This window comes from Aethalodelphis obliquidens, unplaced genomic scaffold, assembly GCF_003676395.1.
Source record: "Aethalodelphis obliquidens isolate GAN/ISIS:26980383/991018 unplaced genomic scaffold, ASM367639v1 scaffold2, whole genome shotgun sequence".
Lineage (NCBI taxonomy): Eukaryota > Metazoa > Chordata > Mammalia > Artiodactyla > Delphinidae > Aethalodelphis > Aethalodelphis obliquidens.
Genome location: NW_020837946.1, coordinates 3,005,381 through 3,024,223, shown reverse-complemented (window position 1 = coordinate 3,024,223; position 18,843 = coordinate 3,005,381). Strand labels below are relative to the sequence as shown.

General features: G+C 45.1%; 1 protein-coding gene across 2 annotated transcripts in view; it reads left to right on the top strand.

Annotated features, from left to right (window-relative positions):
- The window catches only part of LRRFIP1 (LRR binding FLII interacting protein 1), a 146,940-nt gene extending 136,778 nt beyond the window's left edge, over window positions 1–10,162 (top strand). For both annotated transcript variants that reach the window (XM_027117296.1, XM_027117278.1), the window contains 5 exons: window positions 3,931–3,980; window positions 5,534–5,651; window positions 6,199–6,278; window positions 7,374–7,478; window positions 9,302–10,162. In XM_027117296.1, coding sequence (XP_026973097.1) covers window positions 3,931–3,980; window positions 5,534–5,651; window positions 6,199–6,278; window positions 7,374–7,478; window positions 9,302–9,412 — 464 coding nt within the window. In that variant the 3' untranslated portion in view covers window positions 9,413–10,162. The remainder of the gene's footprint in view (window positions 1–3,930; window positions 3,981–5,533; window positions 5,652–6,198; window positions 6,279–7,373; window positions 7,479–9,301) is intronic.
- The last annotated feature ends 8,681 nt before the right edge of the window (window positions 10,163–18,843 follow it).

Here is an 18,843-nt window from a genome sequence, read left to right as displayed (position 1 = left end):
AAGAAATGGTTACCTTTGGTATATTCAGTGTAGGAAGGCGTGGAAGTACATAAGGCAATTTGGAAAGATCGCAATGTCAAACAATTCAGACTCAGAAAAGAATCAAATGGTGACCTGTTAGCCCCAGCCCCAGAGGAACCTGGACCACTGAGGTTTCACTATAATGCAGGACAGAGAAAAGCATCGATCACTGATACTTTAAATCAAAAAGCTGGGGTATTTTTCAACCCCAAACCAGAGCATGGCTACTGTATGTAAAATGTTAATCTTCCTTCCAAAGTATGTAAGTATAACTATGAGTTTCTGTAAAAAATAGGGAAAGGTAACTGAGAATTTTGAATTACAGGCTATTTTATAACATACAAAGGTTGGGAAGCAGTAAAATTTTTGAAAAGAGTGTTTGAGAATGGGATATCTTGCATTGACTACTTTGTATAACACTGAGTATTTCCAATTAATGGAAAACCTAATGACCTGAACATTTAAATTTCCACTGTCACTAGGACTCTGGAATGCTGCTTCTGGGTGTTTAGACAGTTTAGGCTTCCTGCTTTCCACTGATAAGATTCCTTCTCTAGGAGACCGCCTTGTGTGACATGCCACCATGGCCATCAAAACAAGGGAACACAACAGTAAGATTCATTCCAAGTGTCCGGGCTCCAGAAGCAAAGGCAGGGGCGTGTGAGCGTGCTCCGTTCAGAATATGTGCGTATCCAGTGTGCTGACCTCATACAGGGAGGACAGTCTTTCAGGAGAAAAACCTTTCGCTCTCTCCCTTTCACCCTCTCTGCCCCTCTTACATCAAAGACGAACGAATTTTTTGAGACATGAAAGGCTTCAGCTGTTCGGCTGACCTGAAGCAGCAGCTGCTGTAGGGAGTTGCCATCTGTACAGACCTCTTGAGCAGCCTGTCCCTGTTCTGCCTTTTACCGGAAGCAGGGGCGATCCTGGCATGGGAGGCTAGCCCTGGGGAAGTTGAAAACTGACCACATGGATTATAATCAAATTAAGTCAGTGCAAGGAGGGAGCAGAGAAAGGACCACACTCAGTGGATTTCTTGAGATGTCAATCTTCTGATCACTAGCTTTGCGAATATCGAGGGAGGCGACTTTCTCTGCAACGGGGAGAGGAGGCCTGAGGCCCAGGATTGGGTGAAATTAACCCACAGAATGAAAATTATCCTCCTGATAATATATTATTATGAGTAAGCTACTTACCCTTACCGTGTCTCATTTTACTCTCTGAAATTGGGGTTAGAACCTGCCTTTGAGAGTGGCGGTGTGGATCAGACCCAGTAAAGCACAGGAGAGTAAGTGCTGAGTGACCATGGTTGTTGCTGGTGGTTGACCTTCGCAGCCGGGACAGACGCAGTCACAACACGCAAGCCCCTCTGGAGCGGGGCTGGGGGTCCTGGGGCTGGCTTGCTGCCCCTGTGACGGTCTGTATGGCCTCGCCACCTTTCTTGTTTCTTGTTTCACGGGTCTCTAAAGTTCACACCAGAAAGTGTGGTGGAGTTTAATATATAAAAAACAGGTTTTTAAAAAATGTAATCCTTTAACAATGTTACTAAAATAACTTTAATTGCCAATTGATTTTAACTTCCCAGTGTAAAATAAAACTCTGAGTTCGAGACAGTGTGACTTTATTTTCTTTAATGCTTATCGTTTGGGTGTTAGAGACCAACGGTGAGCAGGGCTGCTTAGTGAGTAGAGATTTGCAGCACTCCTGATCAGTACCACAGTAATTACCAGTCATGCATCACTGTTCACGTCACAGGTTAGACTTGTTGACTTTTAAGACTGTAAAAAAAGCAGGACTCATTTTCATTTCTCTTTTGAATTTTTTTTATTGCAGTATAGTTGATTTACAATATTATGTTCGTTTCAGGTGTATAACATAGTGGTTCAATATTTTTATAGATTACACTCTATTTAAAGTTATTATAATATAGTGACTATATTTCCTGTGCTGTACAATATACCCCTGTAGCTTATTTATTTTATACATAGTAGTTTGTACCTCTTAATCCTCTGTTCCATCTTGCCCCTCCCTCCTTCCCTCTCCCCACTGGTAACCACTAGTTACCATCTGTGAGTCTGTTTCTGTTTTGTTATATTCATTCGTTTGTTCTATTTTTCAAATTCTACATATAAGTGATAACATATACTGTCTGTCTTTCTCTGACTTATTTCAGTGCTTATTTTCTTTATGTCAAACAACTTTGCTTCTTTCTTTTTTCCAGTTTCCTGAAACTATTTAATCTTCTCCACTTCTGCTTTAAAATTTCTCTTCCTTAAAAGTTCCATTTGTCTCTCTCCATTTTTCATATTTTCCCTATAAGACTCAAGGTCAGATTGCTCTTGTTTTTTATTGTTAGCACTATTATTGCATTTTAACTTTTTTTTTACTTGCTGTCTAAGATATTTGAAGTCTTCTAATAGAAAAATAATAATAAAATTGTAAATAGATATGTGAGCCTCAAATCACTTTCTGATATATTCAGTGTTTCTTATGATGCCTGTGGTTTTTGTATATAGGAATATAAAATATACAAGATAAAATGAAAAGTGATATTGAATAAGAGAGCCAGGTTTTCAATTTATTTTTCATTTTTGTTTCAGTGTTGGGTGCATTTATGGAAGGGACAGAATAAAACATCTGTCAGAAGCAGTTTGTATGTAAATTAAAATGGAACTCAAAAGGATTATAAATGTATCTTATACGTAACATTTTCTGTTTTCATTTATGTTGTTACTGTGCCTTTAAAATAGCAATTTAGGATGTTTGGAAAAACAATTAGCGAAAACACGTAACTCGGATTAGAATGTGGATAGATGATTTTTTTTTTAATGAAAACAAAGGTGCGCTTTGTATGCATTATTTCCATTTCACACGGCTAATCAAAACCTGGGCAGTGTGAGAGCACTGCCGCCTCGGGAAGAAGAGCCAGGCCAGGAGTCCGGTCCGACTCAGAGGGCTGTGTTTAGGAAAACAGTGGGTGCAGGGGTTAGGGGTGCAGCCCTGGGGCCTTAGGAAAGCTGCTGGGCCTGGGTCCTCATCTGTAGAAGAGGGACGTGGCAGCACTGCCCGCCTGGAGGGCTTCGCGGGAGGTGGTGTGAGTGGCTGGGACAGTGCCTGGCACACAGTGAGGGCACAGCACACAGGAGCACCCACCACCATCACGTCATCCTGATTTTGCCCTGAAACTGGTGTAGGATTTTGCCCCTAAAATCCTCCCTGGGTCTTGGTTTCCTCTCTGTGCTCTGGAGAATGTATTACTCAACGCCCCTTCAGAGAGTTGTTTGGGGGATTTCTAGGTGCTTACGTGTAGGCAGACTTCTGTATCTGGGGTGGGAAGAATGACAGAAACCTAAGTTATTACTGCATTCTTCCTCAAAAGAATAGCAACAAAGTGGGTTACCGGAGGTGCTGTCAGGACACTTAGGGTTCGTAAGGAGAGTCAGAACTCTGACACTGGTGAGTCTTTGAGAGAAATAAGGAAGATCAACGCTCGTGGGATGGAAACTTGGAAAGTCAAGGCTAACGAAAATGCTGGTGATATTTGATCCCGATTCTCAGTGTGTTTGTACCTTGCTAATGATGTTAAACCGTGAAGCCTTGTGAGATCTTGTGTTGCAGTGTGGTTTGGCCCTAGAGCTCTTGCATGCTAACCCAGAGTAGAAGATTAGCCTGTTTGCATGCAGCCGGATGCTGCCCTGACGAGACAAGCATGTGTGGGAGGTTGATGCAGTTCACCCCCCTTGGCTGAATTCCTCCCCCGTCCTGTCTGTGGCCTCATTCGCCGTGGTACGTGTATAATACCTTCATCATCAGTTTCACTAACCCCAATGCTCCTTCTTCAGTTTAGCAATCTGCTGAAAGGGGCAGTCCATGGAGTCACCTAAACCTGTATCTTTCTGATTTCTTTAGATATTAGGTTGAAAAAGCTCGTTGATGAACGGGAATGCTTATTGGAACAGGTAACGATCTTTTTATTACTTTCCGAGTTCTGGAAAACGGGGCACCTGAAACCAGGAACCTTCCCATTCTAGCTTCTTGCTTCATCAGGAAACCCCTGATGCATCGTGGCTGAAAATAATTACCAAGCCAGCCAGTGTTCTTAATGTTCTTATCCAAGTAAAACGTTAGAAATCCTATCAGATTTCGAGAGATTGTCCCAGAGATTCAAGGCCAGGGTCTGAGTTGGGTACATGCTACATGGATTGCTGCTTACAATAAAGATTTATGTAGAAGGCCTAGATTAAGCATTGAGAGGCAAGGGTGTTCCCCAGACATTCCAACCCCCTTCCTCTTCCGCTGGCCTGTAAAAGTCAGTTTTGTAATCCCTCAGTGGTCAGCACACCTGTCCAGCAGGTATTTCTTTGTTACAGCTGATCCAAGTTGTTTTCACTATAGTTTACCTTCCTTGACCTCTTCTACCTCAAGAAATGCTACACAGTTGTCCTGTTTGGTCTTTTTCATATGCAGGTAGTATTAAGTTATTCCACAGTCACCTTCTAAGGAAGCTCGATTTTTCTCATTTTCCCGCGTAAGCCTAATCGAAGGTATTTGCCTCGCTTTTTGCAAGATTTGAAGATTTCTTTCAAAATTGGGCTAAGGCACTAAATGTGGTGGGAGGATTCTCAGGAAGTGCCTGTGATCTTTTAAAAACACGTGTCCATGGTAACTCTGTACTTGTTTTCTTAGAGCAGCGCGCACCGATGGTTTGCATGTCACGGGGGTCTGCTCTGTTCCTGTCGGTGTGTGGGGGGACTTCCAACAAGTCCGCAGAGATTAGAGGTTAACAGAACGAGGGCTGGGAGACACCCCATTACATAGCAGAAGATTCTACAGTCACGGCTGCTAACTGCCATTCCAGCTACTCTGTGCGCGTGTGTCTCTCTCAGAGGGAAGAAAGCTATGTAGAGACCAGCTCTCTGCAGGTGGCAAACCTACAACCTGTTTGGGTTCCGCTGGGGACAGCACTGCTGTGCCTGGAAGGCTCCAGGTGGCCCTTTCCTGGCTTTTGAGTGAATAAAGCAAAGGTGGATCGTGTACTGATTTATGAACTTGTAGATAAACACTCAGAACCGTTTTTACGGAAAATCTCCTCCTGAATTCGAGAGGAACTTCAACCTTAGAAATAACTTCTCGCCCAGAGTTACAAAACAATGCATGCCTGTTACAGTAAATAGAATTCCATTTTCATCCTGTATACTACTAGTACTTTCTAAGAAGAGTACTGACTGGCACAAGGTTTTTCATTTATTTATTTGGGTTTGTTCCTTTATGAAATGGGAGAGACTCCCCCATCTTCCTGGTGGCTCGTAATGTCTTACTACATTTCTCTCCCGCTTCATTACGGAACCCCTGTCTCTCTGGCCCCTTCGAGACACACAGAATAACTGCAAGGCAACATCGGATTGTGCTTAGTGGGTGTGGGCTTTTACGTGACATGCAGCTTCCTTTCTCACAGGCTCTCATCTCATTTAGAATCGAGAAATTAACGTGCTTTATTGGTGGATGTTTGCAGATTAAGAAACTCAAAGGGCAGCTGGAAGAGAGACAGAGGAATATCAGATTAGACAGTCTGCACCCGGAAGATGGGGTCTTACAAAACGGGACGGACGTGCACGTGATGGATCTGCAAAGTAAATGTCAATCCTCCTGTAGAAGAAATCCCTTTGCCATGCGTGATTTTTATTGTACTAATGCGGGAGGAGAAAAACTGTCGTGGCAAGGAACGGCCGGTGTTCCCAACGTCCCCCCAAAAGCCCTGAGTACAGAAGCACAAAGATGTTTCCTTGTGGGCTAGAACAAGGATGGGCAGGTGGGCAGAGCAAGGATGTTTCTGTCTGAGCCTAAGAAACAGAACAGGTGACCCAAAACATACACCAAGGTACCACCAGCTGACATGCGGCTAGAAACCACGTTTACTACGCTGAATACAGTCTTTGGATCTGCCGATTGTATGGGGAGATCGGAAGGTATTTTTCCGTGCCAGGAGACTAGAAGGCGGCTTACGGGGACAAAAGCAGGCCCACTCTCTCTCCCCTTCCCCCTTCCCCCTACCATTTCTTTGCCTTCTTTGCTCAAGGGCGACGATTATAAAGTAAGGGCTTGGTTCCCAGTAACCATTGTTTTAACATTTTCAAAGCCCAAGAGCTTAACAGATTTTCCTTCTCTTTCAACCTTTAGGGGATGCCAACAGACAGATCAGCGACCTCAAATTTAAACTTGCAAAATCTGAGCAAGAGATAACTGCATTAGAACAAAATGTACGTGCACACTTGTACGCAATCACTGGCCGCCCGACTGAGGATTAACTGAAGTTTTATTTGCTAGAAAGGCTTGAAGGCTGAGGACAAAAAGAAGCAGAGAATTTTAGAACCAAAAAAAGGTCCTAAGGGGGGTAAACAAGGCAGCAAGTCTCTCCGTGTATTTCCTACAAGGAGAAGACGTGGGGAGGGAGAGGTCATAACTAGTATCTGGGCTGTTATAATCGATACTAATCCTTTATAGACAAAGTTAGTTGCAGAAAGTACCTAATGTGGTTAGGGTTTTTTTTGACAGTTTGTTTTTAAAAAAAAAAAAAAAAAAAAAATCGGTTAATTACAAAACGCTTCATGCAGGGATGTCCCTTTTGCCTGGATTTTCCCTCTTTCCATCCCAGCCCAGCAGCTCGCTCTGGTCCCTAGATTTGGGGCACTCATGCCTCCAGCGTGCTGGGCCCTGGGACAGACTGTGTCCTAACCGAAGGGAGAGATACAAGCAGGTACTCTTGCCCCCTCCATTGTGGGTATATGTGGCTGGAACTTTCTGGAATTTTTGTAGAGACGAAGATGAGAAGCGCACCTAGAAAGCGATGCGTGTTCGGAAGCACGCCTTTGAGGGCAGGCTGAGTCTCTGGCCGCAGATGCCACCGCAGAGCCGCCTTCCGTCACCCCCGCTCTCTGAGTTCCTTGCCTCTCTCCTCCCTTTCCTGATTCCCCACCCCCCAACCCCGGGAGAGATTAGACTGGAGCTGAGGTCCTGGTGGAGCCGTTGCCTCACCAGCCTGGTTCTGCAGGATCGACCCACATCGGGGAGAGATGGTGTCATGGGGTCTGCATGGCGGGAACCACACTTGGGACAAGGGTCAGGGAGGAAATGAGTCCCTGATAGGTGTCAGTACTGGCTTGCTCATAAATATGAACAAATAGCTTGCGTGGCTAGAACCTACGTAATAGTCCCAAATGCTAGATCATAACTATTGTCATGGTGTTTTCTCTGATTTTATCAAGTTATACCTTTTGATCTCAAATATAGTAAAGCAATCGGGGAAAGAACACAGGCCCATCAACTTATACACATGATTTCTCCTCTCCTCTCAGGTCATAAGGTTAGAAAGCCAAGTATCACGTTATAAACTGGCTGCTGAAAATGCTGAAAAGATAGAAGATGAACTTAAGGCTGAAAAACGGAAACTTCAAAGAGAGGTAAATTTTCTAGGCTATTTCTAGGAAAAGAATGGGTAATGCTATTCTAGTTGGGAGAGCAGAGGGAGGGTTTACCGCCGGGAAATCTGCGGCCGAATCATTCATTGTCACATCTGCCCAAACCTCTCTGAAGGGCTGTGCTCACACCGTAAAGGAGATTGTAGTTCAGCCAATTAGGAGCTCAGGGCCAGAATCACCTGTCAGTGGTTTTTCTGTCTACGGTGATTGCAACTATCATGCCACCATCTTCCGGCTTCTGCTAAGAAATCTGTCATTCTAACTCCTTTTAGGTGATCTTTTTTTTTTTACCCCTCTCTAGCTGCTCTGCCATTCTCTTTGCCTTTGACTTTCTACACTTCACTCTAATGTGTTAATATGTGGGTTTACTGCTATTTGTTCTGCTGGGGATATGTTGTGTTTCTTTGATCTGTGAGGTCTTTTTTCTAAATAAATTTTGGAAAATTTTCAACCACGATCTCCTTCAGTAACTCCTCTTCCCTAGACTCCACCTTCCCCCTGGGACTCTGATCAGAGGATACCAGATCTTCTCACGGACCCTCTGCATTTCTCTACCGTCTGTCTTTTCCGTTCCCCATCTCCTTACCTCCCAACGTTGCATAATGTACAGTTTTTGTAGATCTTCCATTTCACCTCCTTTTGTTTCGTATTCTCATTCCTGATTGTTTCTTGTTTTGGTTCCTTTGTTGATTGTATCCTTATTTCTTTAACGATTTCATACACAGCTATTCTGCTTTCCACACTGAGGACTGAAACATGTTCAGTCTTTGGGGTCTATTTCTGTTGTTTATTGCTTCTGTTGACTCAAATGGTTTGTCCCACCATGTGTTTGGTGTTTTATGAGATTATGCTTGATTTGAATTTAGATACTTGAATTTATACTCCAGGCCTGACTTGGGGAAATTTCTACAAAAAAGGGCTTCTGCTTCTGCCTCTGCTGGTGAAAGGCAGGGCAGGGCCGTTTAACCTGTCTCAGGACCCCGCCCACCCTCCTGGAGGGTTTTGGATCAGAAGCAGAACTGCAGACTCTGTTCTAATGATGCATGTCTCCACAAGCACAGGGCTGTGAACCCCCGCCTTAGGGCACCTCCACTCTGCCTCACTGCCTGCAGTCCGTGCAGCTCCCTGCTGATGTGGCTCCTGCTGTGCCCCCCAGGCTCTGTGCCCCCCAGGCTCTGTGCCCCCCTGGTTCCCGGGCACGGTCATCCTGGCCTCAGCCATTCCCACTTCGGTTTCTGGCTGCAGAGCCCTAGCAGCCAGCTGCCCGGGGCTGTGGGGATCACCTCCTCCAGCTGGTCTGGCTCAGCGCTTGTTTGTTCGTTTGCCTCACCTTCCGTGAGACCGTCACCATCCCCAAGACTGCGCCCTGTCTGGGGTCTAGCTATTTCAGAAGAGGAAGATTCCCTAGTTACTCATGAGGCCAGAATCTTGTGCCTTGTGTTCCTTTTTAAATTAGGAAATATACGTGGGCTTCCCTGGTGGCGCAGTGGTTGAGAGTCCGCCTGCCGATGCAGGGGACGCGGGTTCGTGCCCCGGTCCGGGAATATCCCACGTGCCGCGGAGCGGCTGGGCCCGTGAGCCATGGCCGCTGAGCCTGCGCGTCCGGAGCCTGTGCTCCGCAACGGGAGAGGCCACAGCAGTGAGACGCCCGCGTGCCGCAAAAAAAAAAAAAAAAAAAAAAAGAAATACACGTATACACACGTGTAGGTATATGTGTATTTTTAGAGTCTCGGTGGGTCTGGGTCGTCATTTGTTTGTCAGTAGGCTTGGAATCCAAGCTCACTGCCTTTTGCCTTGATTTCCAGCTTCGCTCTGCATTGGACAAAACAGAAGAGCTCGAGGTGAGCAACGGCCACTTAGTGAAGCGCCTGGAAAAAATGAAAGCCAACAGGAGTGTCCTCTTGTCCCAGCAGTAAAGGCCAGCTCTGAACAGGAAATGATTGGGTGGATGGAGAGCATTGTTTCGCGCGCTGTTCTGTTGCTGTCTGGGAGCACTGCTTCTTCCCCTGCTTCCGAGAGAACACCCCTGGGGAGCACCCGGCTCGGCCCCGGGACCCCCAGCAGCAACCAGATGCCTCTGTCTGCAGACCGCAACCGGGGCTGGGGCGGCCGCTCCGAACCTGCAGGCCATTTAATAAGCACACGGGGCCGTGGAGCTCTGTTTCCGACGGTGCGGCAGCCTCTTCACGCCATTTAAAATGGTGATCAAAGTAAAGATGAAAGTGGGACTTGAGTTTTCTTTTCATGTGTCTTGCTGAACATTAAGGGGAAACGTTTCAGTGTTGGGACTTCCTTTTGTGGCAGAATCTACAATTTGAGCGACTTCAGTAGTATCTCTTAGTCTACGCTTTTCATACACAAAACACTGTGGAACCACAAGCCATTACCAAGCAAAACTCTTTCACTAGAAACAAGGGGGATGGTCTAGAAGTAAAAGTGACCTTAAGAAGACTCTTTACAGGCAACAATGAAGCTTTTCTAAGGGATTTTTGCATCAGTTCAATCAAAAGGATACTTTTTTCCAGGGTAATTAGGCAACAGCTTCACTGAAAATGACAGCTTTTCATTCGCATTATTGAATCCTTCTGTTTGGAATTGAAGTTGTTAACTTCTTTTAAAGAGTGTACTATTGGAAAAATTAAAAAATGAAATGTTGAAAGACTTCAGCAATATGGTTTTTATTTTTTCCCACTGAGAAAGAAGCTTTATTTCATACTAATTGTTCTCTATATTTTGGATCATCTTTTTCTTTTTTGAGCATATCAAATCAATGCACTTTTCTTTCTCTATTTAAAAAAGAAGGTGTATTCACAGTGAATAAGAATAGAACACTTATAAGAATCAGCAGTCTTGGAATAAAAAGTAAACTGAAGAAGTGACAGACCAGAGTAGAGGCAGTAACTCCAAGGACAAAAGTAGAGGACGTTGGGCTACTTGCTGATTCTCAGTTACTCTTGTATACGTTGGGTTTCACTTAAGGCTGGTTCAGCCGGCCAGCTTTTCAGGATATTAGCAAGTGCAAACCAAGATGACATCGTCCATAACTATACCCATTGTGGACTGCTAGACATGAATTGGAATATATAATTATTCCATCTTTCTTAATTATATATAATTAAGAAAACATTCCCAGCAGAGTGCTAGAGGTCACGAAGTTCCGTCCCCCAGCACTGTCTGGATCTGGGATACGCAAAGCTACATTTCACTGGGTAAGAGAAATTCGGTCTCCTTGTGCCGAGGATATTCAGATCTTCTTGAGTGTTCCATAGATAAAACTATCCAATCACTAATCCACACGTCAGTGCCACAGACGTGCTATAGCTGCTGCATATTCAAAAAACAATGCTTTTATGTGGAAACCTACGCTGCACTAATCCCAGGACAGCTCCAACTCCCCACAGGTTTCTATATTTACCTAAGATTTGTTAGAACAAATTTTAGGATGATTGGTTTCAAAAGACTTAGTTTGAAATTCTACTTAATGAGCATTAAACGTTCCAAGTTGTTTCAAGAATGCAGTGTATCGGTCCGCTCCAAAAACAGAAACCACCCAGTAATTGGAACAGGGAAAGTGTAATATAAAGAATGATTAACTCATAATAGGGGATTAACTACTACGGATGAAAGAGGATCTAAAGAACCCGAGAATGCGACAAAGTGGGGACTGAGACCTCATTGGAGGGGTTGGGGCCACTACCCACTAGGGGCAGACAAGTTACAGGGTGACAGAGGGCTGACATCAGGAGACAGGAAAACTTGGGCCGAGACTGGGAGAAATTTTGGTTGCGGGTCGCACCACTGGGTGACCTGAATTGCTCACCACAGGTGCCCCGTAAACAAGGAGGAAGAAAGCACGACAGAAGGAACCAGAAAGAGGAGCTCCTGCAGTGACACTTCCTGCAGTGTCCTTCCAGCCAGCAGAAGAGAAACGTTTACTTCATTGTCTTACCTCTAATGTTCCTTCCACGACATCTGAATACAAACTTGCTTAACCAGTGAAATATCCATCTGGCTCACAAATAACACTAATGACAGCAAACACTTGTATATCATTTAGACATGCCTGGCAGGTAGTTAGATGCATGTTTTCACTCATTTGATTTTCATGAAAACCCTAGAGAGGTAGATGCTGTTATTAAATCCATATCACCGATGAGGAAACCAGAGCCTGGGGAATCTCACAGTTGGTGAAGAAGCGACTCTTGCTTGTCTCACCAGCCCTGGGAAGATGGTATTTCTCAAACCAGTGGCTCTGAAGGAAGTCAAACCTTTAGTTTGGTACCTCCTGTGCCAATCCTCACAGACACAGCAAATCCACGTTGCACAAACTTCCTCATCCAGAGGAAGCTAGAACACAATTTTTAAATTCATTTCATAGAATAAAACTTTTCCTGTGGCTATTGGGAATTTGTTGCTGGCTTTTTTCATCCCTGTAACCCAGCGTTTCTCAGCCTCACACCCCTGACGTCCAGGGCCACATCACTCCTGGGTGCTGGGCGTCTGTCCTGAGCATCGTAGGATGTAGAGCAGCATCCCTAGATATTAAAAGAAAGAGTATCAAAGAATTTGTGGACATATTTTTTAAACCATCATACTATGTATTTGCTGAAAATTTCTCTTAATATTGTCAGCTTTATCTTTAAACTTTTTTTTTTTTTTTTTTTTTTTTTTTGCGGTACGCGGGCCTCTCACTGCTATGGCCTCTCCCATCGCGGAGCACAGGCTCCGGACGCGCAGGCTCAGCGGCCATGGCTCACGGGCCCAGCCACTCTGCGGCATGTGGGATCCTCCCGGACAGGGGCACGAACCCGTGTCCCCTGCATCGGCAGGCGGACTCTCAACCACCGCGCCACCAGGGAAGCCCTTTAAACATTTTTTATGTAACAAAGCACGCTTTCATTTTGCTCTTCCCAGAAAACTGAAATCAATATTCATCATGAAATTCACACCACACCTCCTCCCAGTCTCTTTTTCCTTTACTTTTTCAGTCATAGCACTAGCTTCTGCATGTCCACTCGATGCTGCATCAGTAGCACGTCTTTGTTTTAAATCTAAGTGTGTCCATGCTTATTTTAGAATTAGAAAAATAATTTAAGTATAATTAAAACAAACAGTGACTTCCCTGGTGGTCCAGTGGTTAAGACTCTGCCCTTCCACTGCAGGGCACGCGGGTTCGATCCCTCTTCAGGGAACTAAGATCCCACATGCTACATGGTGTGGCCGAAAAATAAAAAAATAATTTAAAAAACCTAAGCGTTTCAATTTACTTATGATTTAATATGTATGAATGTAACTTATGCTCTCTGCATGAAATAGTCAAATAAACACACTGAAATATTATAGGAGCACCTAGAAAAAAACCATTCGCACAGAATCAATCTCTTGACACCAAGCAGATAGGCTCATGTGTAATAATAGAAACGACCCCCGTGCCTGAGATGCACACTACAGCGTAACAGTAAGATCTTACCTGATGCAACAGTGAAAGTGAAATGTAGTCCTACAGAAACAGTAAGTCAAAGAGGAGGGCTTAGGAGTTCCACTTAGGCCACATCAAGCTTGCAAAGCTAATGAAACATAAGGACGGTTGCGCCGTAGAGCAGTGAGGTGCTTTCCCGACCATCCTATTTAAAATTGCCAGCCCTCAACAATTCCCGTTCCCTTTTCTGATTCATTTCTCTCAAATTATCACTGTCTATCACACAAGAGATTTTGTTTTATTTACCATCTCTCATCCTCCACTGGAAGGCATCCTGCATCCCTCCAGGATGGCAGAGAACTGAGTGTGGAACTTGCGGAAGAGACCCAGGTTGGAGGTGTAGATTTGGGAGTCATCAGCAAAGAGGGGATTTTCTAGTCTTGGGACTAGACTTGCCTAGGGAGAAAGTGTAAATAATTAGAGGGCACAGGAAGAGCCAAAAACAACCTGACAGGGGTTGGGTGAAGGAGGAGGGCCCAGCAAAGGGCATTGAGGAGCATCAGGAAAGGGTTACTTAATGAGAGGTTACAAAAGACAATAAACAGAGTATAGAAATACAAAATCCCGTTCAGCTTACAAAGCCAGGTCTCCTGATACAAACTGAATTCCTTGTCCCTCTCCCACTCCCCAGCCCCAGCTGCACGATTCTCTTCCCCAGATTCTTACCGCTACAAAGGCAGCATCAGTCGTGCCACCAGCCTAGTCTGAAGCCCACGTGTTATTTTTGACCCCTTCCTCTCCCTCACCCACCTCCACTCTGATCTCAAGCACACAGATCTATCAATTCTACTTACTAAAGACCTCACAAATCCATCCGTCTCCCCATCACCATAGCTATTCCTCTGGACCAGGCCATTATCATTGGCAAACTCCCCTTGCCTGGCCTTCTCTGCTCAGTGCTCTTCACATCTCCAATCTATTAGAGTAAAATTTTTAAAAATCTGATTATGTCACTACCTCCCCTACATCTACAATGATATTTAATCTTTGCAATAATCCATTGAGGTGGGCACTCTTACTGCCTCCATTTTATAAATAAGGTAACAGGCACAGAAAAATCAGGCAACTTGCTTAAAGGGACACAACTATGAAATGAAGGGCCCTGGATAGAACTAGCAATAGGATTCCAGCCCGCCCCTGTAACCATTCTGCTCTGCTGGGAGGTCAAGGTCTTGTTCAGCACCAGAGGTTCAATGCTTAGAACAGTGTCTGCCGCACAGCACTCACGAAATGGTAGCACATGTTGCTTCTTCATTATTCTGACCACTACTATTACTGTAAGTCCAGTGTTTCCCAACGATAACCACTAATTCCTAGGAATGTTAGTAAAGAGAATTCTATAAATAAATATTCTTCGGTAACACTCAGTTATAACACTCAATGGGTTTGCTTGTTGAGGAGTATTTACTTGTGAATGTCACTGGGATTCCTTAAGAGGGAAATGGACTAGGTACAATTTCCCAAACTGTTTGATCATGGAACCTGTTGTTTTTGTTTTTTTTTTTCAGAGCCTTCTGGGACCAGGACTCTGCAGAGCACAATTTAGGAATCACTGTTGTAGCCACAGGGTCAGGCACAAGTGTGTGGGTTCCTAGCCTGAGTCCCCTGCTCCCAAGTCGGCCTCCAGATGCAGCCCAGCATCCCACGATGCTCTTCAATATCTCGACACTTCACAGTCCAGAGAGAAAGATTCCGTTCTTCCTCTACAGAAGGCCCTGGAAGTTGCAAATTTGGGTGTTTAAGGCTCATCTCTGCTTGAGAGGACCAACCTCGAGGGTCTTCATGTGTTCTTCAGGTGTAACGTGTTCCCCACGTTACAAGCCCATCAGCAAAACCATAGCTTAATTCACTGAACCCCTCACTCCTCACTTTTTTCTTCATCAAAATTTCCTTGTTCCACCATTCCTGTTTCTTTCAGAGGCCTAGAGGCCAGTTATCCAAATTTACGAAAACAGATGATTTTCCCAACTTTCAAAAGGAGAGTAACATTGGGAATTGCCTGGCGGTCCAGTGGTTAAGACTACACACTTCCACTGCAGGGGGCCTGGGTTAAATCACTGGTTGGGGAACTAACAAGACTGATTCTAAACCTTTCATAAATGAAAATATGTTTCTTGTTATGTTACTAACTTTGATCACAGCCTTCATAATGTTTTTGACCAAACTCATTATGAGAGTTTGAGAACGTTTATGAGAATGGGGGCAGAACAGAGAATACAGACAATTTTCATGGTCTACTACCTGCTACAGCTCAATCTTAATACAGATGAAAAATGATAAATAAAATTTAAAAGTCAGATTCTACAACACAGTAAAAGACTAATTCAGCAGAATAATGTCAAGTTTGTAGCCTCCAAAGTGAGGTTCTGTGAGAAGTAGGGTTATAGGGAATTTCTATTTTCTTCTTTACATTTTCCTGAATTTTCTACATTAAATACATGTGACTTTAATAATGTTAAAATATTTAAAAGATACAAAAAAAGGAAATGTTAAAATAATCAAATCATAAAAGGCACGTAAAGGGGTTAGCAGATGTAAGCTCTTGTATATACAGTGGATAAACAACAAGGTCCTACTGTATTGCACAGAGAACTATATTCAATATCCTATGATAAACCATAAGAATATTATATGCATAGTTGAGTCACTTTGCTGTACAGCAGAAACTAACACAATATTGTAAATCAACTCTACTTCAAAAAAATAATAAAAGTAACCACTGTCCTGACTTAAAAAAAAAAAAAAACAAGTAAAAACTACTGTGTAAATACCATTATTCTGAAGCTGAAATGGGGTTAAAATCACTGCATTAAATCACAAAGAGATGGACAGATTTCATAAAAACGTCACACTTCACATCCAAACTATGTAAGACCCAAATCAATTATGTAAGAGCTGCCTGGCAGCAAACGCAGTGCTTCAGACTACACACACAGACACCAGAAACTACCAGAAGCAAGGACCCCACTGCCCCAGGGCTAGTGGGGAGTATCTGGAGATGGCATCAAAAAACTAAGATTTTAATGCAACCTGAAACGATTTTAAACATGATTTAAGCAAAGGTCAAAATCCATGCAAAAAATTCATGATGAAAACAATGAACATTTTTAAAGACAGGATAACAGTCCCTTGGGGAACCATATTAGAGCCTGAGGCAGAAGGAAAAATTAGGAGTGTTTTTGGGGCTATTTTGTCCATCTTGGATTTTTCATTACTTTTGATTGCCTTCAACGACTGCATTAAAATATCACTTATCTTGATTATCGAGATTTTTGACGCCCCCTTAAATTCTGCGCCCAAGGCAAGTAAATGCCTCATTCTCTCACCCTAGCCCCGGCCCTGCTAATGATATTGTAAAAGACTGCCCGAGGGAGGACACGCTGTGTTAGACACGAAGAAGGGACACGTGTCGGTGGGGACAGCTGTCCAAGGAGGGTAGCCTAGGGCCGGCTGTCCGGACACTGTGGGCGCGGGACCTAGCGGGCGCCGGGCCCAAACCAGGGGCCAGTTGGGCCCCTGCCGGCGGTGGCGGGGAGCGCCGCCCAACTTTTTTCCTCCAGTGTCTTTGCACAGCCGCGCCGTCCAGACGGGTCGAAGGTCACAGGTCGCGGGCTGCAGAGCAGTTAAGGCCTCTCTGGGCGTCGCTGCGAGATGAGGCCACGGGCCAGACCTCTCCCCGCTCCCCCGCCCCCCGCTCACGGAAAATGCAAAATCCTAGCGGGCGACTCCGTTCCCGCCTTCGCGCCCGCATGCCGGGCCAATCACAGAGCCGCCCCTGTGCGCGCCGGCCAATGGAAGCGCCTCGCCAGGCAGTGGGCGGGCCGCGGACGACCGTTACCCGGCGGGACCCGCGGCTGCACGAGGAGCGCCACTCCCTCTGAGGCTGCGGCCGAAGCGGGACGCCGCACGCACGGCTGCGGCGACAGCGCGGTTCCGAGGTACAACGAGCGGGGAGTCGGGCTGGCGGGGCGGCGGCTGTGGTCAGGCTAGGGCGGAGGCCGGGAGTGTGGGGGACGGGGCAGCGAAGCCCAGTGGCGGCGAGTTCCCGCCAAGGGCCCGTCGGCGCCGAGGGCCGCGCGGCGTTAAGGAGGCCAACGAGGCCTCCTCCAGCGGGTCCTGGAAGGGGAAGCGGGCAGGGTCCGGGGGCGCCGCCGTGGTCCGCAGGGTTTGTGCGTTCGTCGGGGGGCCTTGGAGTTCCAGAATCCCCCAATGTGGTACCTTTGCATTCGGTTCCAAGCGGGTCCCCCAGCCTCGCTTCGCGGGCGCCGAGGCGGACTTGCGCGCCTGAAGTTCTTTTCGAGCTGCGTTGTGGGACCTGATGTTTATTTCTCCGGGGAAAGATGGGAATTCACTCAACGTGTGTATCGTTGCGACAAATACGAATGGGGCCTGTGCAGCGGGCGCGGGGTACGGCAGCAACCAGCCACGGTCCAGAGCGAGAAACGGACGCTGGACATTAATTACCCTGCTATGTGGGACGGACGGCAGAAGGGTGGGATGTTTTCCAAACTGACGGACGTTCCTGATGTTGTGTGGAGGGCCAGGAAGATTTCCCTAAAAAACGGATATTGGGGGTAGGTCTGAAGGTTGAGCAGGAATTGTAGGTGGTTGGGGGGGCCGGGGTGCGGCAGGCGGAGGTGCGGCACGTGGCCCAACCTGTGTGAGGAAGCACAGTGGCCGGTGCATCTGGAACCCTCGAAGTGCCAAGGTTTCTGCAGAGCCCAGGCCCTTGGTTGGTGGTGGTGGTGGGGGGGGTGTGTGTGTCTTGCAGACGGTACTAAAGCTTTAATCGTTATCCAAAGAACAGTGATAGTCTGTTGCTTAGTTTTAAGCAGTGGGATGAACTGACCAGATCTGCATTCTGGAAAGATTATTCTGGCCGGGTAGGGGGTTATTGCCTGGATCCATGTTAACGGTAAGTGGTCTCTTGACCAAGATGCGTCAGGGGTTAAAACTGACAAGACCCGGTAGGGTTGAGGGAGGTGTCAGAGGGAGGAGAGCAGCTTCTGGTTTGGTTCCGAGATTGAAAACACAGGAGAGAATAGTTTGATGAGTGAGAGCTGGGAGAGCAGAATAAAAAGGGGTATATGCCTGGGAGCGGAATTGCCGGATCACATGGTCGTTCTGTATTTTTTTTTTTTTTTTTTTTGAGGAACTGCCAGATTGTTTTCCAGAATGGCTGTGCCGTTTTACATTCCCACCAGCACTGTAAGAGGGTTCCAATTTCTCCATTTCCTTGACAGTACTTACTCTCTATTTTAATAGTCATCCTAGTGGGTGTAAAGTGGTATCTCACTGTGGTTTTGATTTGCATTTACCTAATACGTTGAGCATCTTTTCATATGTTTATTGGCCATTTGTGTATTCTCTTTGGAAAAGTGTTTATTCAGATCCTTTGATCATTTAAAAAATTGTGTTGTTTGTCTTTTTGTTGGACTTGTAAGACTTCTTTGGATATGCTGGGTGATAGACCCTTATCAGATATATGATTTGCAAGTATTTTTCTTATACTAAAATTTTTCCTTTTGTCAAAGTTATTGAACTTGGGTGTCTTCATATTTAAGAATGAAGCTTGCAAAACATTGAAGGTAGATTTGAATGCAGAATCAGATGTGAATGAGGCTGCAGCTTGTAAAGGCATATAGTAAAGAGATTTGCAAAATATATGTTTTTCTTGCTAATTTTTTGGAAAATATGTTTTTAAAATTGAAAGTGTTACTTATATTAAGTAATGTGTTTATGAGTAAATTTCAAATTTTTGTTTTACTTTCTAATATAAGTATTAATAGATATTACCAACGTAAACAGATACTCCTTGGGGTTTTCAGTACTTTTTAAGAATGTGAAGAGTACCAGAGTCCAAAAAGT